Here is a 25,757-nt window from a genome sequence, read left to right as displayed (position 1 = left end):
TACCTCTACCACTGCTTTTCTGATGCACGGTTTTATCATCTGCAAAATGGGAATAATATATTTAATAGGATCATTGGTTGTAAAATGAATCACTATTTTATGAATCATCATGAATGAAAAAAACGCTTTGTATTAAACAATGATATATCATCAATTATAACATAGATCTCAATTTGAAAGATGTAAACCTGTAAAATTTAAAGTTAAAGAAGGTAAGGACTGAAGGAGATAAAATATCTTCTACAGGGCCCAGCACTAAGCAGGTATGCTATAAAAGTGCATCATTTTCTCTCACCCCTTCCTCTGCCTGAGCAGTAAAGCTACAATCATTGTTAATAACTGGACAGTAACCCAATTTGCTATCTATTTCAAGAAGTTAAATAATTCAGTAGACATGGGCCAGAATGATTACCTAAGGAAGTGGCTTCTGTAAAGTGCCCAAGTGTTGGTCACCCAGTGCAGCTATAACAGAAATACCACAAGTGGATGGCTTTAACAAAGAGAAGTTTATTTTCTCACAGTAAAGTAGGCTAAAAGTCCAAATTTAGGGTGTTACCTCCAGGGGAAGGCTTTCTTTCTCTGTCAGCCTTCTCATCAATCTTCCCCTAGACTAGGAGCTTCTCTGCACAGGGACCTCGGGTCCAAAGTGCACGCTCCACTCCAGGCACTGCTTTCTTGGTGGTATGAGGTCCCCCTGTCTCTCTGCTCACTTCTCTGTTTTATGTTTCAAAAGATTGCCTCAAGAAACAATCCAGTCTTGTAGGTTGAGTCCTGCCTCACTAACACAACTGCCGCCCATTCTCCGTTATTAGCATCACAGAGGCAGGATCTACAACGTATAGGAAAATCACACAATACTGCAAATCATGGCTCAGCCCAATTAATACATACATTTTTGGGAGGACATAATTCAATCCATGACAGTCAAAAATTTTGATTACCTCAAATATGGGGTGTCTTCTGGCATTTCTCCCTGGAGGATCCAAATATTTATTTCTAGGTTCACTCAAATCCATTCATATGATTGATTCTGAGAGCCAGAGAACACTTGGCAAAGTTTCCCAATTTGTCTAGCTGGGATTGAAGACGGACTGGATTAATAGGGGACATTATTAGCTTTCATTGAGCAAGACTAGCCTCCACAGTGTAGGGTATTTAGCATCCAGTGACGTTACCCTGTCCGAGTGACAACCCCAAATGCCACTGCACATTCCCAAATGCCCCCTGGGACAGTAAGTACTGCCCTACAGAGAGAGAGAGAGAGAGAACCACTAAGCTAGACGAATATGTCAAAGTCAGCTTCAGCCCAAGTTGTGTGTGAGAACTTAAGGAGAAACAAAGGCTGCCAAAGACTGAGACATATTTGCAGTTTTAGGAAAGGGTGAGCAGGAATGCCCAGTCTACATGGCAGGCCAGCCAGGCAGCCAGAAAATGTGTGACCTTAGTATGTGGACATATGATAAAAATGGCACCAGTAAACTTGCGTTAAGGTCCCTAGGTGGCGCAGACAGTTTGCACTGGACTGCTAACGTAAGGTTGGCAGTTTCAACCCACCCAGCAGCTCCTTAGAAGAAAGGCTTGGCAAACTGCTTGCATAAAGATTACAGCCAAGAAAACCCTATGGAGCAGTTCTACTCTTGTAACACATGGAGTCACCATGAGTCGGAAATGACTACAGCAACTCACAACAACAAACTTGGGTTTCCACATGTGTCTCTTTACATAACCAGCAGAATGTTAAGCAGTTTTAGTCCCATCAAAGTGGAAATCCACTTATATTGAAAATAAAAACCTATCTCACTAGCACCAATCTATCTCTCACTCTGTTGAGTGACTTTCAGATCCACAACTTGTTTGTTGCAGCTACAGAACAAGCCACCAACCCTGAAACCAGTCATTTAAAATCAGCAGCCACAAGCCTGAATTTGAATGATGTTTCTGGTGGCTGGTGATTATCTAAACTTTATGTGGCTTAGTATGTCCCCAGAAAGTTTTACGATTTGAAGGATTGCCTTTAATAAATCCTTTATTTTTTCACATAAGAAAATTACTCATTTTTTATTCAGAGAAATTTATTTCTCTCCACACTCACTAAATAAATATTGAGCAAACATTTCAAGAATATTGTCTTGAAGGAATAGCTAACTGTAAGCCTGGCCCGGAGGCACTCGTGCCTCTCTCTGCCTCGTGATGTCATTCTTCCCCAGGCCAACCTCCCACAAAGCACCTGTTGACCTAGAACTAAAAACTTGTACTTCTCCAGGTTACCTTGGACCATTGAGTCACTGGCATCAATTTTTTGTTTTGCTTTATTTTTGGTGAAAATATACACAGCAAAGCCCACTCCTGTTCCACAGTTTCTAGACGTAATGATCAGTGACGTTGGTTACATTCTCCACACTGTGCTGATATTTTCATTATTTCTGTTCTCCTTGTTTGGCTCCCATTAGCTTAAACTTTCTTACTCCCAACCTTCTCATCTATGCTTTAAAATAGTTATTGGACATTTCATCTTATATAGATAATTGTTTTTAAAAGAACTCAATACTCAAGGGTGACAGTCTTTATTCTTTGGGCTAAAATATTACTTGGTTTAAAGGTGACTTCATTGGATAATTCCAATTCAAGGTTTGCAGAGTAGCTCAGGGCCGTAGTCTCGAGGACTCCTCCAGGCTCATTAGGTCCAGTAAGTCTGGAATCTTTATGAATTTGAAATTCTGGTCCACATTTTTCTCCCTTTCATCAGAATCCATCTTTTGTGTCCCTGATCAGAGCTTTCGGTGGTGGTAGCTGGACACTATCTAGTTCTTCTGGTCTCAGGATAGAGGAGGCAGTGGTACATAGAGACAATTAGTCCTGCAGTCTAGTTTCTTCTCTGATTCTTGAGTTTCCTTCTTTGTTCCAGACTAATAGAGACCAATAGTTGTATCCTAGGTGGCCACTTGTAAGCTTTTAAGACCCCAGACACTACTCACCATACTGGGAGGTAGAGCATAAATTTTAAGAGCTATTTTATGGTTTGGCATAAATTTTAACTCCTGCCATCAGCTCCTCCTTGCCAATAGCATCACGTTATTTAGTCGTAGCTTCCTGGCAACTTTGCCTCTGGACTTTCCAGCATTGGGGTGCCATTGTGAGAATCGTCTTGAACCATTTGTTGATGTCACATTGACCTTGTCTCCCACACAGTCCAATTTCTATGAGCAGGTTCATGGCCCCTATTGTATTCCTAGTGGGCCAAGCAGATATCCAGTGACACAAGAGCAGCCTCATTCATTGCCTTTCCCTATCAGTTTCATATTGTATATGTCTGTTTCCCAGGTTAAGCATTATTTTGAACAACAGAATTTAGATTAAAAAAAGCTCCAAATTTGCATAACAATATAGCATAGGAGGAGTCCTGGTGGTACAGTGGTTAAGCAACCAGCTGCTAACCAAAAGGTTGGTGGTTCAAACCCACCAGCTGCTCCATGGGAGAAAGATGTGGCAGTCAGCTTCCATAAAGATTACAGCCTGGGAAGCCCTATGAGGCAGTTCTACTGTTTTATAGAGTTGTTATGAGTAGGAATTGACTTGATGGCAATGGGTTTGGATTTTCGTTGGTTTTTTTATATAGCATAGATGTTAAACACATAGACTCTGGAGCTATATACCACACGGGTTCAAATTCCACCTTTGTCACTTGCAAGCTGGGTGAAATTGGGAAATTTGTGAGGTCTCTACCTCAGTTTCCCAGTTGGTAAGAGGGGATAATAATACCTACCTCAAAGTGTTATCATAAGAATAAAAATGCAAGATCCTGTCAAAGGATTTAAACACTCTTCATCAAAGAAGATAAACAGATGTCAAGTAAGTATATGAAAAGGTGCCCCAAATCATTAGTCATTAAAACCATCGGTCGCTTCTGACTTATAGCAACCCTTCAGGACACTGTAGAACTGCCCCATATGGTTCCCAAGGAGTGGCTGGTAGATTCAAACTGCTGACCTCTTGGGTAGCAGCTGTAGCTCTTAACCACTGAGCCATTAGTCATTAGGAAAATGCAAATTAGAACCACAATGAGATACCACTGCACACCTACTAGAATGTAAAAGATTAAATATACATCTGTCATATGACCTAGCCATTTCTCTCCAAGGTATTTACCCAAGAAAAGCGGAAATATATGTCCATTCAGAGGCGTGTACATGATGTTCACAGCTGCTTGTAACAGCCAAAAACCTGGAAACAATCCAAATGTCATCAATAGAATACCACTCAGCAATAAGAGGAGTGAACCACTGATGTGTACAACAACATGGATCAATTTCAAATTAAGCCGAATGAAAGAAGCAAGACAAAAACGAACTGTATATCATTTATACAAAATTCTAAAGGACACAAACTCATCTATGATGACATAAAGCAGATCAGTAGTTGCTTGAAAATGGGATCAGGGAGCAGCAAGAAGGAGGGATTTTAAAGGAACAGGAGGACGCTTTTGGGGGCAATGAATATGTTCAACATCTTGATTGTGGTGATATTTTCACAAGTGCAGACGTATGTCAAAATGTGTCAAATTGTGCATTTAAAATAAGCATACCTTATTATGGTTCAGTAAAACTGTTTATGAAAAGTGAGAGCCTGGCATGGCATGGCAGGTCTTCAGAGTTGTGATTACAAATTTTATTGGTATGCAGAAAAATATTTTAGATGAAATTTTTAAAAGCATGTCTCATCAACACCAATATTCAATGGTTCCTTCTGTCACTGTCATACCATAACCTAGCTGTGTTTTCCCTTTCCTTCTAGGGATACTCATGAGTAAATACAAATTAGGGAACATAGCCCAGACTTTGAGGTGAGAGGACATGAGTTCAGTGCCCACTCAGACATCCAGTAGCTTGTGCTGATCTTTGTCCCTGAACTTTCTCATATGTAAAATGGTATGATGCTATATCCCATGATTGCTTTAAGAATCAAAGGGATAAAATGGATGTAAGCCTGTTCTGTCAACTATAAACAGCGTGAATGTATCAGTCATTACTACTAGGGAGGAGAGGAGATTAGTGTCCACATTTTGCAGACTGGGTAAATGAGGGCCTGCAAGATTAAAAATTGACACATTTCACGGGAGAGCAAGGGAGAGGCCCCACAATTCTTCATTTCCCTTAGACCCTGATTTCCATTAGAATTGCCAGGGACACTCTGAAAAGGTGTATCAATATTGGAAGGTTCCTGGGTCCCGCTCCATACTTACTGAATCAGTATCACATGGGGTAGGGAACAAGAATCTGAGTTTTAAAAAAGTTCCCAACCCTGTTGATTCTGATGCAGCTAGGTAGCACCAGTCAGTGGATGCTGGATGTTTTGGAAACAACCACCTTGACCTTGATGCCTCTCAATGAGAAAATGAGCTGTCTTAGGCTGTGTTGCTCAGGTTAAACCTGACTTAAGCCTCCAGAAAGGGTAATTCATCTCCCAGAATGACTGGGAATACAGAATGTTTTGAAACATCCTTCAAATATGCGTTTAGTATTGCAAACACTTCCTCTATCATCATTTCCCTTCTTTTCCTGAGCACCTCTGGGAATTCTTACTTGCCCTGAGATTACTTTTGGAAATTATCTCTCTTGGTATTGTGAATGTTTATTATTTGGTTTCTGTCCAATTTATCATTTCCTTGAAAAAAAAAAAAAAAGCTGTTCAGTGTTGTACCCTGGAAATTCACCTTGAATAGCATGTCTAAGATGTGTGGCTTGACGACAGCATGAACTTTATATCTATGTGAGGTGCTTCTTTGGAAATCAAGAACTATTTGTACCAGCCACCCATCTGTTAAGTTGTTGTACTGTGTGATGATAGAAGCTGTGCCACTGGCTTTTCAAATACCAGCAGGTTCATCCATATTGGACAGGTTTCAGCAGAGCTTTCAAGCTAAGACAGGCTAAGAAGAAATGTCTGGTGATCTCCTTCTGAACATTAATCAATAAAAACCTTATGGATCACAACAAAATATTGTCAATATAATGCTGTAAAATGAGCCTTACCAATTTGGAAAAAAAAAAAATTTGGAAGGCACTCAAAATATGAGTAATCGAAATACAGAATGTCAACAATAGACTCAAACATACCACAGTCATGAAGATGGCATAAGGCTGGGCAACATTTCCTTCTTTTATATGTAAGGTAGCCATGAGTCAGAGTCCACACAATGGCAGCTACCAACAACAAGACAGAGAAACAAAGAATGGCCTTTCCATCTCCTACCTCTTATAATCTATACTCACGCGGGACTCTGTTATTCTATCGACAAGAAGAGAAGAAGAGAAAGTACCTTTTGTGTCTCAACTGAGAATGTCAAACCCACCTATAAGTTACTTCTTGGGAATTATTTTGAAATCTTCTATCAAAAGGCACTACCAAACCCAAACCCAGTGTTGTCGAGTCGATTCTGACTCATAGCAACCCTATAGGACAGAGTAGAACTGCCCCGTAGAGTTTCCAAGGAGTGCCTGGTGGATTCGAACTGCTGACCCTTTGGTTAGCAGCCGTAGCACTTAACCACTATGCCACCAGGGTTTCCTTCAAAACGCACTATATGCATATAATTAACTCCCTTATCATATACTTATTATTCCATGAATTTGGACCACATGATGCAAACTCAAATGCCTCTAGGGGCCAAGTGAGGAAATTCAGTGAGGAGAGAAGGATCTAGAAGGGACCATGTGAACGAGGGAATGAATGTCCTGTTTGAATCGGGCAACCCCCAGTTATCACCACATAGGAATGTGGGCAAGGATGTCAGATGTTCTGATCATTTTCCAAGAATGGAGCAATAGAAATATTCCTTTTTTGTGTTGGCAAATTAAGGGAAAAACACTTTGAGTGGGCAAATAAAACACCACCAAGTTAGCCTGAGCCCGAAGACTACTAGTTTGTTACTTCTGACTTATACTATTATTCAAAACCATGTTCTCTGAACAACTGAAAAAACAGAAACAAAAACCGGTGTAGGAAATTCTTATTCCTACACCATTAGTTAATGGTATAATCAGTCCTGTTCCCAGAACTAACATTATATAAGAATGTAAAATTCAGCTCAAATAGAAGCTGGGTGTTCATGGAAAACCAGAATAGTCAAACAGCCGTTTGTCTAAATAGTAACTTGTTTTAAAATGCTAATCAGCAGTGGGTTGGGGTTTGGTTTTTCTATTTGTTGGACAGAGACATGATCAGAACCTGTTCTCCGCTGACTGCTCTGACAGGGATCCCAATAGAGGGTCCTGGACAGAGCTAGAAAAAAATTCAAACTCACACAAAAAAAGACCAGGCTTACTAATCTGACAGAGACTGGAAAAACCCTGAGAGTATGACCCCTGGACACCCTTTTAACTCAGTACTGAAGTCACTCCTGAGGCTCACCCTTCAAAGATTAGACAGAACCATAAAACAAACAATAATACATATAGCTCAACCATGTAAAAAAATAAATAAAATTTTTATTTTATTTTATTTATTTATTTTTTTACATGAGGCTAAATGGGCACACCAGCCCAGGGGCATGGACGATTAGGCAGGAGGGGAAAGGAAAGCTGGAAGAATAGAAATTGGGAATTTAAGGTCAAGAAGGGGATAGTGTTGACATGTCTAGGGGTTGGCAACCATTGTCACAAAGCAATATGTGTATTGTTTAATGAGAAACTAATTTGCTCTCTAAACCCTCATCTAAAGCACAATAAAAATAAACAATAAGATCCAAAAGCAAAAAAAAAGAACCATATTCTCATTTTCCTTGCAAGTTGGATTGTCTATGCTACCAAGAATGGCAGATAGGTGTTCCTTAAGGACAACCCTCTCTCCCAGAGTCCTAAGTAGTAGATGCCAGTGAAGCGGCACGAAATTCAAGAGTGTCAGGAGAGGCTGGAGCAAGTATCACATTTTCTTTGCTGGAGAACACAGGACACACATGATATGGTCAAAGACTGCCTTCCCTTCATTTTACTGAGAGCCTGTTTCCTTTGCTAATATGAAAGTGGGGGAAATGGTTTTCATAGTCTGTGCCAATGAATGACGCTTGAAAAGTTGTCAACAAACTATGTTCCTATTTGAAAGCCAACAGTATATAATAGGCTCCATTGATTTATAAAATATGAAGGATGGGTATCTCCAGTTGAGAGGTGCTGTGGGAGCTTGAGTGATCCCTAGCATGGTCCCTTAAGGCTTCCTAGAATATAAATGGTTTTATGTATTTTTACTTGTGAGAAACATAGAAGAAAAGATCTTTAATGGCAAAGATTCCAGCAGGAAAACAGATGCATACCCAGAGAGTTTCACCTAAAGGGTTAAATTCTTAACAAAGGGACTCTTTATAGGGGTATAGGCAGGGTTAAGGGAGACAACAAAGGATGGCAAGGCATAGAGGGTAACAATGGCAGGAAGCGACCACCCCTCAGTCTGAAGGGTGGAGGGAGAATATGTTACCAGATCCCAGCAAGAGTTCCCTCTGTGAAAGGGAGTCTGCTGGTAGAAGCTGTGTATGTGAGGCATGCAGCCACTGCTGGCACCTACCTCTCTGTTCCCCTCTCCAATCTCCTGCCAAGCCCTCCCTTTGGCTAAATCCAACCAGAACCCAGAAAGCAAGGGAGCCCAAGAAACACAATCCACAGAGGTCATCCTCCTGGAGCACAGAGATGGGCAGAAAGTGGCAAATTTGGATCATAGTGGGATAAATATTACAGAAGGCAAGGGGGATCCTATGAATTCATGGAATGGTAGAGCATTCTCTAATCCTCTAATACTCATCTTGTTGATGAGACAACTGAAGCCCAGGGAATTGAAACAAGTGGGTAAACATTATACACTTAATCAAGGGTAGAGTTGAGACCAAAGGTAGTTACCTTCCTAACCATTCTGATAGTTTTCCACTTCAGTATTCTGGGACTCATGAGATAGAGTGGGGTTGGCTAAAATGGATACCCACCCTGCCATTACTGTGCCCATCGGACATCACTAATCAATTACAGATTCCTTTCCTCCTGAGCTCAGACTTGCCCTGAGAGTCTTTCTCAACCCAAGGCTCCAGGCAGCCACTAATAACTGATGTACTTGCTGCCCAGGTACCTAATAATATAAGGTGTTCTAAATCTTCAAACACAATGCTTCATTTTATTATGTTGAACAAGATTTTCCTCCCTGAAACTTGGCTCGTTCTCTAAGGTGTTTCCTTGCAGAGTTTCTAACTGCTTGCCCTGGTGAACCTGGACTTGATAGACGGCATTTAAAGTTTTCAAGAAAGGGAAGCACCATGAGATTAATTTGCTTGAAGGGCAATAATAAAAGCCCTAAACCCTGATGGGTTTTCTCTTTCTCTCTCTCTGCAGGTTGACAGAACAGAGGTGATTCGCACCTGCATAAACCCAGTGTACTCAAAACTGTTTACTGTGGACTTTTACTTTGAAGAGGTGCAGCGTCTACGGTTTGAAGTCCACGACATCAGCAGCAACCACAATGGGCTGAAGGAGGCTGACTTCCTAGGTGGCATGGAGTGCACACTTGGCCAGGTGGGTCACCTGACACCCCTTTCTCCCACCCTTCCTTGGGCCTTTCTCCCTCCCTCCCTTTTCATCCCCCTCCCTTATTCAATTCTTGCTTTCTTTCTCCTGTTGATGTTATTTTTCTCCCAATTTATATAAACCTCGGACTCCACAAAACCTGGGCCCATTCCCTGCAAAAATAAAGGATCTGTTTTAGGGACTCGCGAGAAAAAGACTACCTGGCAAAGAGATGGCAAGTTTGCATGTTTGTTTTTACTTTGCCTGTGCCACTTAACACTAAAAGGAATTTCTCGTATGTAGGCACCAAGTGACAAAATAGACAAAGTCCTCAGTACTCTTTTTCAGCAAATATGATGAGCGATTTCATAGGATATTTCGTTGTTCCTTTAATGAAAGCAAAGTACTAATGTAGAAATACAACTGGGGCAGCAGGGGTTGGGGGCAGTCAGAGAGAGAACCTGGAATATCCTCTACAAATGTAATGTCTCCTATGGCTTTCAAAAAGAGTTGACGGCAGATAGTTTCAGAGCCTTGCTTGGCACAGTGTTCAATAAGTAGATATTGAATTAATTAATTGATTGTGGACTTGGGGTAGAATCTGTATTTTATAAATAAAATAAGATGATTAAAATGGCATCATTATAGATATAAATGAACCATACCAAGATTCTCCCTCCAAAAATTGGCATCTCTTCTATGTATAAAAGTTATATTTTGTCCCAAGAAGTAAATCTAGGTCTATGTAGGAAGCCTGTTGGTAAAAGAGCTTTTTCATTCAAAGCTTTGATGATTTTGTCTATGAAAATGGTCTTCAAACGTATATCTTTAGTCTCCCACAATGCTTATCTTTCCAACAGTCAGTAAGTCATTCCGATAGTAAGTTTTTGACCCTGTACTTGTGCCAGACATTGTGCTAGATGCCCTCAAGGAAGGGAAAAGAAGGCACTGTCTTAGTTATCTAGTGCTGCTATAACAGAAATTTATTTTCTCAGAGTTTAGGAGGCTAGAAGTCCGAATTCAGGGTGCCAGCTCTAGGAGAAGGCTTTCTTTCTCTGTTAGCTCTGGAGAATGGTTCTTGTCTCTTTTAAGCTTCTACTCCTGGGTGATTTTCATGTGCCTTGGGATCTCTCTTCCCCCATCTCTGCTTTCTGGCTTGCTTGTTTTAATCTCTTTTATATCTAAAAAGAGATTAACTCAAGAACACCCTACACTAATCCTGCCTCATTAACATAACAAAGATAACCAATTTCCAATTGAGATTATAACCACAGACATAAAGGTTAAAAATTACAACACATATTTTGGGGGAACACAATTCAATCTATAACATTCTACCCTGCCCCCCCAACTCCTGTCCTTTCCGCATGCAAAACACATTCGCCCCATCACATCATTGCAAAAGTCTTAAATCAACTCCAAGTCCAAAATCTCATCTTCTGAAGCATCTAAATCGAATGTAGGTAAGACTTTAGGTGTATTCCACCCTGGGGCAAAATTCTTCTTCATCCGTGAACCTGTAAAATCTGGAATACAAATTATCTGCTTCCAAAGTACAATGGTAGAACAGGTAGAAGGTAAACATTTCTGCTACAACTGGGAGAAATCGGAGGAAAAGAAGGAATAACAGGCACAGAGCAAGCCCAAAACCCAGCAGAGCAAACTACATTAGCTCTCAAGGCTTGAAGATAATCCTTTGTTCTCTGAGACTCTCTGGGCAATGGCCCCACCCTCCAGGCTCTGGGTGTTGGGACACCCTCTGGATTCTGGGTGGAGGCCTCTCAACTCTGGGCTTCTGCTCTGCTTTCTAGGCCCACTGCGACAGCAACACTGTTCCCTTGGCTTTTGGCAACCCCATTCTCCTAGTTCGACTGAGTGGTGACCCCACCCCCTCAGCCCTGACAGGCCCCATTCTTCTGCCCCTTAGGCATGGCAGCCTGCCTCCTCAGCTTCGGGCAGCAGCCCCATCCTCTTGGCCAAACTGAATGGCATCCCCATGTTCCAGAACCGAGTTGGTGAAGATCTGACTCTTTGAAACCTAGGGGACTGTGGCTGTACCCTTTGGCACCCCAGAGACCGTGGCCCCACACTTTGAGACCCCAGAGGCCATGGCCCCACCCTTTGAGACCAAGGCAGCCTTGCTTCCTGTGCTCCTTCCAACAGTTCTGCTGATCTCGGAGCTGCTCCAGTGATGGTTTTTTTCTTGGAGGACAACAGATGTAGCTCCTTTGGCCTGTTTCCTTCCTGTAGAATTCCAAGAGACAGAAAGCATTCTCTCCTTTCATTCTTCCTCTGTCCCCTTCAGCCTAAGCTGATGGGTTTTCTCCTGTGGTTGTTGGTTAGATCCATCAGTCACGTTTTACGAAAGATTATGTAGCCACATCCTTGGTGAAAATTCTAGAACATGTGTCCTTAGTTTGTACAACAGAATTTTCCAAATCTTTAAATTTTGTTTTCATTTTGCACAGTTCATTTTTAAGTCCATCTCTTTCCTAACACATTTTACTATAAGGGGCAAGGAAACACCACTTGGCCCCTTCAAGAGTTTGCTTAGAAATCTCCTCAGCCAGATATCCATCACTTAAAAGTTCTACCTTCCACCAGACATTTGAACATAATTCAGACAAGTTCTTTGACATGACATAGAAAGCATCTCCCTTCTTCCACTGTTCAATCACGTGTTCCTCATTTTGTTTACAGCCTCACCAGAAGCAGTTGACGTCCCCATTTCTAGCAGCATTCTGTTGCTGGTGCCATATGTAGTCTCTAAGACAATAGAAACTTTCTCTACAGCTCTCATCACTGCCTCCTGAGCCTTCACCAGAATTGCCTTTGACAGCCATAATTCTACTAACAGTCTCTTCAAGAAAATCTAGGATTTTGCTGTTAGGCACCTTAAAACTTTTCCAGCTTCCACCCATTACTCAATTCCAAAATTGCTTCTGCATTTTAAATACCTGTTAGAGCAGCACCCCATTCTTCCAGGACGAATGTTTTAGGCTGAGTTCACTAAAAGAGTTCACTAGAGCAGCAAAACCAGTAAAGTGTATATATAAATATATAGAGAGAAATTTATTTCAAGGAAGTGGCTCACATAGTTGTGGAGGCTGGCAAGCTGCAAAATCTATAGGTCGGGCAGCAGGCTGCTGGCTCTCAATCCTGCATCTGACTCGTTGTCTTCTGACCTCTGGTTCCTGGGACATGAGACAGCAGCCTGCTGCCTGACCTGCCATTTTGGGTTCGTTAGCCCCTGCAACCATGTGAGTCAGGTGAAGCCTCCAGCCTGATGCCTGACCTGTGGATTTGGGACTTGCCAACCTCCACAAATGTGTGAACACTTTCCTTGAAATAAATCTCTATATATTTATGTATATGCTTCACTGATTTTACTCCTCTAGAGAATCCACACTAAGACCAGTAAAAAACCCAGTGCCGTCGAGTCGATTCCGACTCATAGCAACCCTATAGGACAGGGTAGAACTGCCCCACAGAGCTTCCAAGGAGTGCCAGCCGGATTCAAACTGCTGTACTTTTGGTTAGCAGCTGTAGCACTTAACCACTACGCCACCAGGGTTTCCCCAGACTAAGACAGGTACCCTATGAAGGATGTGTTGTCAAGCCCCCTACCACTGTGAACAACTGGAGCTTAATTATGTTGGATAAATTCTGGAAGCAAACACCACAGAGGTACCTCATCCTAAGGCTGAAGGATCTAGGCTATTTTTATACTTGGGGGTATATGTACTCTCATCAGCCATTGGTAAAGGGCTGCTCCCAGGGTGGGAGCGTTAATCCCCCAGCACTTCTGGCCTGCTGCATGGGCAACAAAGCAGGCTGCAAAGACCAGAGAAGTCTGGTGTCATGGATTGATTTGTGTCTCCCAAAAATATGTGTATCAATTTGGTTAGGCCACGATTCCCAATATTGTATGATTGTCTACCATTTTGTCATCTGATGTGATTTTCCTGTGTGTTGTAAATCCTGTCTCTTGGATGTTAATGAGATAGGATTAGTGGCAGGACTCAACCTACAAGATTAGATTGTGTTTTAAGCCAATCTCTTTTGAGATATAGAAGAAGCAAGCAGAGACATGGGGGGACCTCGTACCACCAAGAAAGCAGTGCCAAGAGCAGAGGTTCCTGTGCTGAGAAGCTCCTTGACCTGGGAAGATTGATGACAAGGACTTTCCCCAGGAGCCAACAGAGAGAGAAAGCCTTCCCCTAGAGCTGCCACCCTGAATTTGGACTTCCAGCCTCCTAAACCATGAGGGAATAAATTTCTGTCTGTTAAAGCCATTCACCTGTGGTACTTCTGTTATAGCAGCCCTAGATAACTAAGAGAGCTGGTAAGCAAAGAAATGCAAGTGCTGGCAGCCGTAAGTCAGCAATGCACACTGAAGTCATAGGCCCTGGGGTTCTGAACGGGGCACTGACAGCATCTGCTGCACAGACTCTGTTGGTTATGTACCCCAATAGCCAATTGCCTTGCTCTTTTAGCTGTCACACCCCTGATCATTTTCAGATGTCTACTTTCCACCATGTGACCAAGTAGAAAATAGCCATATCTCTAGCTCAAGAGTGGATCCTGAGTAATTTCAGACCCTCATATGAATGCTATTCTCCCTCCCCTTTGCTAGTGATTGGTTTAGGTTGGGCATGGGGGTCAGTTCTGACTAATAAGACATGAAGATTTTCTTGGAAATGTTTCCTAGCCTACAAAAAAAGACACATGTGAAAAAAATGGCTCCTGTCTTCCTGTGATGGCTGGAACCACCGCAGCCATCTTGCAGCAAGGCTGAGGATGAAAGCAACCCTTAAGGATGGCAGAGCCAAGAGAACTATAGAGATGTGGAGACACGGGCCTGACACACTGAAACCTGGAGCCCACCCCATCAGTGGACTCCTTGTTTTGTGAGAATAAATGTACTAATTGTTGAAGCTGTTTGAGGTGGGATTTCCCATTCCTTGAGCTAAAGCAGCATAATTGATAGAGTACCTCTAAGGGACTAAAAGAGGCCAGGCTGACTGAATGTGTTGAGCAGAGGGAAACCAGGTGGTTACATTGGCTTCATTTTCTAATCTATCAAGATCAGGAATATGTACAAATGAACATTGAGGGTGACATTGCAAATAAACCAAAAACCAAACCCATTGCCATCAAGTCAATTCCAATTCATAACAACCCTATAGGACAAAGTAGAACTGCCCTATAGGGTTTCCAGGGCTGTAATCTTTACAGAAGCAGAATGCCACATCTTTCTCCCCAGTAGCAGCTGGTGGATTCCCACTGCTGACCTTTTGGTTAGCAGCCGAGCACTTACCCACTGTACCACCAGGGCTCTTTGATAGTCTTTTCTTTGCAAATAGTGTTTTCTAAACATATTGCTTGAAACTTTTGAAAAAGCTTCAAATTTTATTTGACACTCATGACAATGCTGGGAGGACAGGTGTTATCAACCCCATTTTGTAGATGAGAAACTGAGGATCAGAAAAACTCAATGTCTTGACAGGGCCAAGACCAGAAGCCAGGAGCTCTTGCCTCTTAATTCAGACATCTCCATTCCTCCATGGCCAAGGGAAGGCAATATGGGCAGACCACCTGTTCTGAGAACTCTTTAATGTCTTGTCTTAGATGAAGCAAATGAGCAACGAATCATTCTTATTCAGTGTAGTCCTAAGCCATGTTTCCCAAGCCACACTGCTCCACTTTTATGTGACATTCTGATCTCTCTGAGTATCTTGTATATTATTGCAGAACCACTTCTCATATTATCAGTCATGTAGTAGGTGGGATTGACCTTTCCCACACTTTAGGGGTAAAGCTCTGATTGGCTTGAACCAATCAGCATATCCCATTAATGTTGCCAGAATGATAACTTCAGGGAAGGGTATGTAGCCAGAGAAAATGAGATGCAAATATATGTTTTGGGGGCCTTCTGGGAAATAAAGGGTGAGTCTGGGAGTTCTGGAAATGCTAGCCTTCAAGGGGAGAACATGGAGCTGCTGAGGGAAGAAGAGGAGGGGTAATAACATGAAAACATATAGAAGAAGAGGAATGGAAGCTGACACCTTAAAAGGAGGACCAGAGAGATGGAGAGAAATTATACCAAGTACCTGATTTCTGTCCATCTCTCTGCGATCATTTCCCAGGCCTTCGTGGCCTTTCCAAACTCCAAGACCCTGAAACCCATCTCTGTCTCATTCATGTGGAAATTCATTCTGTATGGCCTTAAAACTATATTTATCTTTTAATTAGCATTTATTTTTATATTCTGGTCCTTACACCAGATTGAAGATTTCTTGAGGTAGGGGCCATGTTCTGTACTCCTTTGTATCTAATGTAACACCATGCCTTAAATATCACAGGTGTTCAAGCCAATTTATTAATTAATTAATTTTGAAAATGTCAGATCAGTATGAACATTTATTTTGTTAACATGATAAATTTCATTTATTCATTTATTCATCCTTCCTACAAGCATTTAGCAAGTGCCGTGGATATGCCAAGTAGTGTGCTAGATGCTAGAGACACAAAGGTAAAAAAGACAGAGGCCCTGCCCCAGGGGAGCTTATAATCAGCCAGGAGACTCAAACAGGTGAATAAATAATTCAAATGCATATTATTAAGAGTTATAATACAGGTGTGTCCCAGGGGCTACAAGGGAGACAGCTTACCTCTGCCTAGATGGGAATCAGGGAAGTCTCACAAGAAAGATAACCCTGGCTCTGAATCTTGAAGGATGAGTAGGAACTCACCAGCTGAGAAAAGAAATCAGGACTCTCCGGGAAAAATGACTGGCATACACAAAGACCCTTAGCGATTCAACAGGGCTGCATGGTCAGATGAGGATGGGAAAGGAACAGAAGAAGAGGGATCATAAAGTCTTTCAAGGGCCTTTTTTTAAAGTTTGGAGAGTTTGGATTTGATACACTGAAGGCACTAGAAGGTTTTGACAGGAGGAATGACAAGATTGGATGTGTGCATATTAGAAAGATCACTTTGACATTCCTATGAAGAGTGGGTTGCAGGGAGTGGACATGAATACAAGGAAAACAGGTAACTGGTACAATAGCAGGAAAGAGTTGAGGAGGGCAGTGGTGATGAAAGTTGGGAAATGGCAACCCAAAAGAGAATTCTTCCAAGAGCGGAATCAACATGCCTTGGAGATCGGGTAAGGGAGGAGGAGTTAAGGGGCATTTCTCTTAGGGACTGGAGGACAGATTTGGCTGTAATTGAGGAAATCAGTTGGGGGGGGCGGTCATAAAATGTAGTTCTGACATGTTCAGCCCAGGATTTTTGTCGAGAATCCAGATAAGGTTGCCAGTTGGCAATTGATCTTGTAGATCTAGAGCAGATGTTATAGATTTGGGGGCTACACCCCATAGGTGGTAATTGGTAGCATGGAAATGGATGAGATTCCTAAAAGAGACTGATGAGTATTTGTTTGTTGTTTGTTTGTTTGAAGGAAATGCGTTGAACATGCCATTTATAAAAAAAACATAAAGGATTTCTTAAACATTCTTAAGTATGTAAGGACATCTCTCTTTTCACCCTCTTTCAAATGAAAAATATGAACTTGATGTTGTCTTAAAATCCAAAATCTTTGCTGAGTGTTTTCTATGTGTAGAATAACATAACAGACAAGTGCATTTGTAACAGAGTTTTATGAAGGGTAAGCTGTATTCCTTTACCCTTCATAGTTACACCAGTTGTATCTTTGGCACGAATGAGAGTTTTTCTCTTTGCTCTAAATTGTTCATCTCTCTAGTATAATCAAGCAAAAAGAATATCTATCAACGTTCTCCTTCTCCTTAACTCATGTGATGAAAGAAGGCTGCTTCTCCCATGACTGAGATTCAAAGGGTGGCTAGAGAAAACAAAGTTAAGTATTAGAATGAAATATTCAAAGACCTGCAGTTAGAAAACCAAAAGGGAAGAACATATTCAGCATTTCTTGAGCCAAAGAACTGAGGAAAAAATTCAAGTCTCAAGTTGCAATATTGAAGAATTAGATGGGCCAAATACTGAATGATACAGAGAGCATCGAAAGAAGATGGAAAGAATATACAGAGTCACTGTACCAAAAAGAATTGGTCGGCATTCAACCATTTCAGGAGGTAGCATATGATCAAGAACTGACGGTACTGAAGGAAGAAGTCCAGGTTTCACTGAAGGCATTGGCAAAAAACAAGGCTCCAGGAGTTGATGGAATACCAACTGAGATTTCCAATGAACAGATACAGCACTGGAAGTGCTCACACTTCTATGCCAAGAAATTTGGGAGACAGCTAACTGGCCAACGGATTGGAAGAGATGGGTGTGCATTTCAAAGAAAGGTGATCTAACAGACTGTGGGAATTATCAAACGATATCAGTAATATCACATGTAAGTAAAATTTTGCTGAAAATAATTCAAAAATGGCTGTAGCAGTATATCACCAGGACACTGCCAGAAATTCAAGCTGAATTCAGAAGAGGGCATGGAACAAGGGATTGCTGATGTCAGATGGATCTTGGCTGAAAGCAGAGAATACCAGAAAGATGTTTACCTGTGTTTTATTGATTATGCAAAGGCATTCAACTGTGTGGATCATAACAAATTATGGATAACATTGCCAAGAATAGGAATTCCATAAAAACTTAATTGTGCTCATGTGGAACCTGTACATAGACCAAGAAGCAGTCATTTCAAACAGAACAAGGGTGTCACAGATTGAATTATGTCCCCCCAAAATTGTGTGTATCAACTTGGTTAGGCTACGATTCCCAGTATTCTGTGGTTGCCCTCCATTTTATGATTGTAATTTTATGTTAAAGAGGATTAGAGTGGGATTGTAACATACTTACCAGGTCACATCCCTGATCCAACATAAAGGGAATTTCCCTAGAATACGGCATGCACCAACTTTTATCTTATAAGACATAAAAAGAAAGGGAAACAAGCAGAGATTGGGAATCTCATACCACCAAGAAAGCAGGCTGGGAGCAGAGCAAGTCCTTTGGACTTGAGGTTCCTGCACTGAGATGCTCCCAGACCAAGGGAAGACTGATGACAAGGACCTTCCTCCAGAGATGACAGAGAAAGAAAGCCTTCCCCTGGAGCTGATGTCCTGAATTTGGACTTGTAGCCTACTAGACAATGCGAGAATAAATTTCTCTTTGTTAAAGCTATCCACTTGTGGTATTTCTGTTATAGCAGTGCTAGATGACTAAGACAAAGGGGGCAAGTCAGGAAAGGTGTGTGTCACGGTCATTATATTTCACCACATCTGGTCAGTCTGTATGCTGAGCAAATAAGCAACTGGACTATATGAAGAAGAACATAGCATCAGTATTGGAGGAAGACTCATTAACAACCTGTGATGTTTAGATGACAAAACCTTGCTTGCCAAAAGCAAAGAGGACTTGAAGTACTTATTGATGAAGATCAAAGACCACAGCCTTCAGTATACAGTCCACCTCAACATAAAGAAAACGAAAATCCTCACAACTGGACCAACCAGCAACATCATAGTAAATGGAGAAGCCTGAAGTTGTCAAGGATTTCATTTTACTTGGATCACGGAAGCAGAAGTCAAGAAATCAAACAATGTATTACATTGGACAAATCTGCTGCAAAAGACTTCTTTAAAGTGTCAAAAAGCAAAGATGTCACTTTGAGGACTAAGGGGTACCTGATCCAAGCCATGGTATTTCCAATTGCCTCATATGCATATGAAAGCTGAACAATGAATAAGGAAGGCTGAAAAAGAATTGATGCCTTTGAATTATGGTGTTAACAAAGAATATTGAATATACCATGGACTTCTATGAGAACAAACAAATATGTCTTAGAAGAAGCATAACCAGAATGCTCCTTAGTAGCAGGATGGTGAGACTTTATCTTATATACTTTGAACATGTTAACAGGAGGGACCAGTCCCTGGAGAAGGATACCATGCTGGGTAGGGTAGACGGTCAGGGGAAAAGAAGAAGAACCTCAATGAGATGGATTGACACAAGTGGCTGCAACAACTGGCTGAAACATAGCAATGATTGTGAGGAGGGTGCAGGACTGGGCAGTGTTTTGTTCTGTTGTACATAAGGTTTCTGTGAGTTGGAATCAAGTAGACGACACCTAACAAAAACAACAGCAAGCCTCAGTGTTTCTTCATTTGTAAAATGGAGGTAATAATAGTGCTGACCCCAAAGAATATTGTGAGGATCAAGTGACATAAGGCAGGTAAAGTGCTCAGCAGAGTCCCTGGAACAGAGGGAGCACTCAGGATATATATATATATATATATATATATATATATATATCCATGAGATAGTGGGAAGAATCTACACCTGCAGCAACCAACATTGTTTCAGAAGTGAAGGGGGACATATAAAGTATGAAGGTGTTATGATGAAGCACCCTTGTCCTGGGCAATTAGTAAAATTGAACTTACAATTTTCTTTCCAGTTTGTTTAGTACTTTTTTTAGTCAAAAGATTCAAATCGGGGCTGTATTATGTGTGTGTGTTCTGGTATTTATTCTTCCCAGATTATTTTTAAGAAAAATGGTTTTAAACCAGATCTCTGAAGTAATTTGGTGCAGGCTTACTGATTCCTGTCTTGCTACAGTGAAGACACAAATGGAGAGATAAAGTGGCTTCCCCAGAAATCTGTGCAGGGAGTCACAGATTCAGAACCTGTGTTCTCAAGGCCATGTACAGATACTCTGATACTCTCTCTGTCCACTTGAGTTTGCCACATTCTCATTCTGCCATGTATGTGAAGCAGCAGGACTCTTGGCCTTTAGGGAAGGAGAACATCAGCCCTCAAAATGCTGAAACCTGGCATTGGCCATGAAGTGGGCTACAAGTAGAGCAAGTGACTTAGCACTGAGCAAAAATGCTAAAGAAAGGTTCATGTCCTCAGAGAGCACTCGAGGCAGAACAGTGTGCATTCTGAGCAGATGGATGAGGGGGGTGAATCACAGGGTGCTCAGAAAGCTGTATACTTCTCCTGGGAGAGCCTGGAGACTGTCCTTGGGTTTCTGTTGGCCGAAAGGAGGCAAGCAGATAAGCTCCTTTCCTGCCCCAGTCAACAGAGGGCACACCAAGGAGAGACATGATCTCTCACTATCCAGAACAGCAAGCCAAATTTCTTTGATGCAATGCATTCATTTTCTCTTTCTTTGCTTACTAACTCCTGCATTCATGCCTATGTTCTTTCACTTCTTCCTCCACCAAACACAGTGGACACTGAGTCAGAAATAATACAAATAATAATTATAGCAGCAACCTTTCTCCAGGCACTTTTATTTACCAGGTACTAGGCTTTAGGCTAGGCTGGACCAATGAGCAACATCATGATAAACAGAGAAAAGATTGAAGTTGTCAAGGATTTCATTTTACTTGGATCCACAATCAACAGCCATGGAAGCAGCAGTCAAGAAATCAAAAGACGTGTTGAATTGGGTAAATCTGCTGCTAAGAACCTCTTTAAAGTGTTGAAGAGCAAAGATGTCACCTTGAAGACTAAGGTGCACCTGACCCAAGCCATGGTATTTTCAATGGCATCATATGCATGTGAAAGCTGAACAATGAATAGGGAAGACCGAAGAAGAATTGACACCTTTGAATCGTGGTGTTGGCAAAGAATATTGAATATACCATGGACTGCCAAAAGAATGAACAAATCTGTCTTAGAAGAAGTACAACCAGAATGCTCCTTAGAAGCAAGGATGGAGAGACTGGGTCTTACATACTTTGGACATGTTGTCAGGAGGGATCAGTCCCTGGAGAAGGACATCAAGCTTGGCAGAGTACAGGGTCAGCAGAAAAGCGGAGAACCCTCAACGAGGTGGATTGACACAGTGACTGCAACAATGAGCTCAAGCATAACAACGATTGTAAGGATGGCTCAGGACCAGGCAGTGTTTCGTTCTGTTGTGCATGGGGTCGCTATGAGTCGCCAACTCGACGGCACCTAACAACAACAACAGGCTAGGCTCTTACTATACCTCATTTCATTTAATGAAATGGGAGGTAGGCACTACTATTATCCCCATTTTTTGGCTAAGTAAAGCTAGGTTACTTATCCAAGGTCACATAGCTAGTAAGTGGTGGAGCTGAGACTTGAATACAGATCTGTCTAGCTCTAAAGTCCCTCATGATCTTTTCCATTTACCAGCTTGTCATAAAGTAGTGTAAATTAAGATGTGGCATCTATTCATGGAAAGCCAGCTGGAGTTGAACTTACTAGTTTTGATTTTGTTTTGTTTGTTTTTCAGTTTGTTTTATAGCAAAGCTGAGAGAGGCAACCAAGGAATCCTCTAGCAGAAAAATAGCCTTGGTTACCTCCCCCTCAAACGTTTGCATACCAAATTTATTAAAAAAATGATATTGCTTCTTGAAAAGTGTCAATGTAAGTGTCAGCCTCCCAAAACCAGAATCTTATGAACTCAGCAGCCAGAAGATGTCCCCGCCTGGCCTTCCTTTCATCCTCAACCATGCTGAATAAACCCATTATCCAAAATCAGCGGTTTGTCGCTGAGTTTCATGGCTGCTTTTCTTGCAGATGTTTCTCTTCTCTAGAGCTTGGAGGACAGTTACAATGGTGTAAAGTCCTCCTCTCTTTATTGCCATGTGCGTGTTTTTTGGTGTGTTTCTAACCCCAAGTTCAGAGAACATCTTTTAAAACCGAGAACTTTCTGCTTCTGTCATCTAAGCGGGTCGAAGAAATCTGCAACCCTTGAAGGGGCTGCAGATGGTCTGGGGAGCCTCTGACATTTATTCAGGAGAGAGAAACCATGCACCATTTTCCCCCGGAGCTGTGGTTCTCAAACTTGAATATGCATCGGAATCACCTGGAGGCTTCTTAAAACACAGATCACTGGGTCCTGCCCCCAGAGTTTCTAACTCAGTAGATCTAGGGAGACAGCCAATAATTTGCATTTCTACCAAGTCCCCAGGTTCTGATGACCACATTTTGAGAACGACTGTCCTGGGGTCTTGGTGGGGAATGCTCTAACAAGTGTGGCAAAACCTTTGAAACTTGAGCAGAGGTGCCCCCAGTGGAGACTTGGAACAATGAGAGAGAAGCCTTCTTTCCCAGCTTTTCTTTGTGGGCAAATGTTATATATCCATGGGAGCCAGATACCATTATGGGCTGTGAGGTGGACCAGCTTAGTCAAGAGCCTGCTAGCTACTCAGCCCTCTCAGTTGGAGGTGGGGCGCCTGAGTGGGGTCTGGGAAGTGCAGGAAACTGGCCCCTGCAGGGCAGAGAACTGGTTAGCAGATTTGGCAGGAGGCAGCTGAAGTTGGCTTACACTTGGGAACTGGGAGGAGGTCTGCAGGGTGTATATAGTAGATGCCTCTTGCCTGCCATTCTCTAAGAGCCACCCATCCTGCACAGCCCTGTCCTCTGCCCCCTTCTCAATGAGGCTGCTTCCACCACCCTGCTAGATGGGCAGCAGGGCATGCTGCCCCACCCTCCTGGCCACAGCTAAGTGGACCAGGACTAACCTAAGAACATTGCCTTGTCTGGAAATTTAGAATTTGGTCTTGGCAGTTCTAGACCTATAAGATGCATGACCTCAGAGAACACGTATGTAGGGCCAAGCATCGTAGCTACCTCTCTTGTTTGGAGAAAAAAGAGAAAGTGAATTTGTAGAAAGAAGCATGGACAAGTGGCAGCGAAGTCTTGCAGCCCAGAGATATGGAGTGTGTATAATGGAGGGTGAAGAACTGCTCGTATTCCTGTTGACTTCCAGGTCCTGGTTCCTGAGGCTGGCTGTGCTCCTGACTGTGACCTTAAATAATGCCCTTCTTCCCAATTTCTGCTTATGCTAGCTTGGGGTCTGTTCTGCTACTCTCAACCTTTCAACCCCTGACTAGCTAACATAGGGGCTTAGACACCCATGCTGAGGGTGGAGAATACAAAATAGGCACAGGGAGGACACCAGAAGTGGGCTAGGTGTCATTTGTGCCCTCAAGTAGTTTACAGTCTGCTAGGAACAGTATCATAGAGGATAAACACAGGGCTATGGAGTCAGAGTGTCTAGGTTTGACTCTCTTCTACCATTCATTAGTTAATTTTCAGCTTTCTTATCTGTAAAATGGGTATAATAATAGAACCTATTCCTAGGATTGTTATGATAACTAAGTGACATAATCTAGGTAAAGTTCTAGGCACAATGTCTAACACACACTGAACCTTCAGCATATGTCTCTTCTTCTATCCCTTCCTCCTCCTCTCCTCTTCCTCCTACTTTTCTCCTCCTCCTCCTTTGTCTCATTGTTTTTAGAAGAGATTCATGGGTACAAATAACCATGAAACAAGACAAACATGGTTTTCCATAGTGAGGTAGAAACTCAATGCTACTGGATTTCAGAGTCGAAAGTGACCATTTGTCACCAGGGATATCAGCCAAGACTTCATGGGGTATGCAGCATGTATACTGCGTGTTGAAGAGTGGAGAGGGTTTAGTCATGTGCAATTGGAATATAGGTTGTTTCCGGCAGAGAGAAAAGTTAGCTGCTGTCTTGGGTGAGGGAAGGCAGGTGATGGTAGCTGTAGTTACACAGAAAGGGTAGAGCATTGCATCTGCAAATTGGAACTTATATTGAAGATGGTGAAAGGAATCTCGAAAGCCCATCACGTGAGAATATGTTCAGAAGTCTTGGAAAATTTAGTTTGGAGAAGAGAAGACTTGGAATTTGTATGCTAACTGTTTTCACACATTGAGGAAGTCACTAGATAGAAACAGAAGTTGAATTACTATGTGTTAGTCCAGAAGGCAGAACAAGGACTAATACCAGACAATACAAGGAGGCTGATTTCTGCTCAGTGGAACAAAAAGACACCTCACTAACGTCACTGAATTGTAAATGTGAAGAATAATGAAATGACAAATGATTTGTTACATATATATTTACCACGGGGCAGTTCTACCCTGTCCTATAGGGTCGCTATGGGTTGGAATCAACTCGATAGCAACAGGTTAATATTTACCACAATGAAAAAAAAAAAAAGGAAGTCAAAGATACAAAATGTGTTTAAAAAAAAAACAAAAACCTTCCTACTGGTTGGAGCTGGTAATGTTGCCATGCTGCCTTGGACCATAATCAGCTGAGTCAGAAGCTGAGGCTTGTGAGAAGAAAATCCAGTTGGGTAGGATGGCGCCAGTCAGGGTGACATCTAAGGTTGCTTGTAACTCTAAAATTCTTTGAATCTAAGTGAGACCAGAAGAAAACTAGGCATCCTCCCACTTCTCCTCCATTCTCTACTGAAGCTGGAAACTTCTTTGGTAGTGTCAAATGCCCCCAGATAGCCTGATACTGAGCTCTGCTTCCACCATGGCCATTCCCTTTGTTAGGGGCCCTCTCTTCCTGGCCCTGTTCCCCATCCCCTCCCATCCTCATGGACCACTGCACTATAGACCTGTAGAGATCATCTCTCTCAGAGGAAGCACCGCTTCAGCTGTCTGCAGCAGACAAGTCTGAGACGAATCCAGGCATGGAAACTTGGTGGACAAACTTGCTCAAGAGGAATCCTTCTACAAATTTTAAAGCTCCTCCGATTTTGTGATTTTACCCCTAAGGTAAACTCAACCTCTATAGTTTGCAGAGGCAACTTACCTGGACCTGTCTCTGACAATGTAGGGCAGTAAGTTTAATTAGAATAAATCATATCCAAAATGGCATGAACGTTGAGTCTTGGACACTGTACCACTAGTATTAAATACAAAAAGAATGCACTGGGCAATTATCTGGTGAATTTAAGGAGGGTAAAGAAGACATCTGGAGAGGAAAAGGGAAAAAAAAGTTGCTTCATATCGTTTACAGTCCCCTGGGAAACTGCACTACGTGAAGTTTATGTTCTTGGTGAAGATCTTGATTTCTAGAGTTTGTTTCTCCCATCCATTAAATGTAGCTGAATGGACCAGTATCTGGACTGTTGGTTCCATTCCTGACACTGGTGAACATTAGGATTAAGTCAACCACGTTAGCCCCTGAATGGAGCAGCCAACCACAAGCTCACAGTCATTAATGGGAATTTGGTCTCAGATCAGGGTGGCCCTGATGAGTGGACAAAGGGGATATGACAATGCAGAGGGTGCTGTCCAACCTCAATGCAATGCCCACAGCAAGATCCTAGGGGTTGGCATTTGTGGAATAACATCTAATATCCTCGGCATAAAATTAATGGCCCCAGAAAGTCAAATGTACACATTGGAGCAGGCAACTC

General features: G+C 42.1%; 1 protein-coding gene across 1 annotated transcript in view; it reads left to right on the top strand.

Moving 5' to 3' along the window:
- CPNE4 (copine 4) overlaps nucleotides 1–25,757 on the top strand; it is a 504,022-nt gene that overhangs the window by 255,952 nt on the left and 222,313 nt on the right. Inside the window, exon 3 of the mRNA XM_064277332.1 lies at nucleotides 9,366–9,545. Within this exon, the coding sequence (XP_064133402.1) occupies nucleotides 9,366–9,545 (180 nt within the window). The remainder of the gene's footprint in view (nucleotides 1–9,365; nucleotides 9,546–25,757) is intronic.

The sequence above is a fragment of the Loxodonta africana genome, chromosome 27, assembly GCF_030014295.1.
Source record: "Loxodonta africana isolate mLoxAfr1 chromosome 27, mLoxAfr1.hap2, whole genome shotgun sequence".
NCBI classification, from domain to species: domain Eukaryota; kingdom Metazoa; phylum Chordata; class Mammalia; order Proboscidea; family Elephantidae; genus Loxodonta; species Loxodonta africana.
Note: the sequence above shows the minus strand (reverse complement) of the source record. Positions and strands in the feature narration are given on the sequence as shown.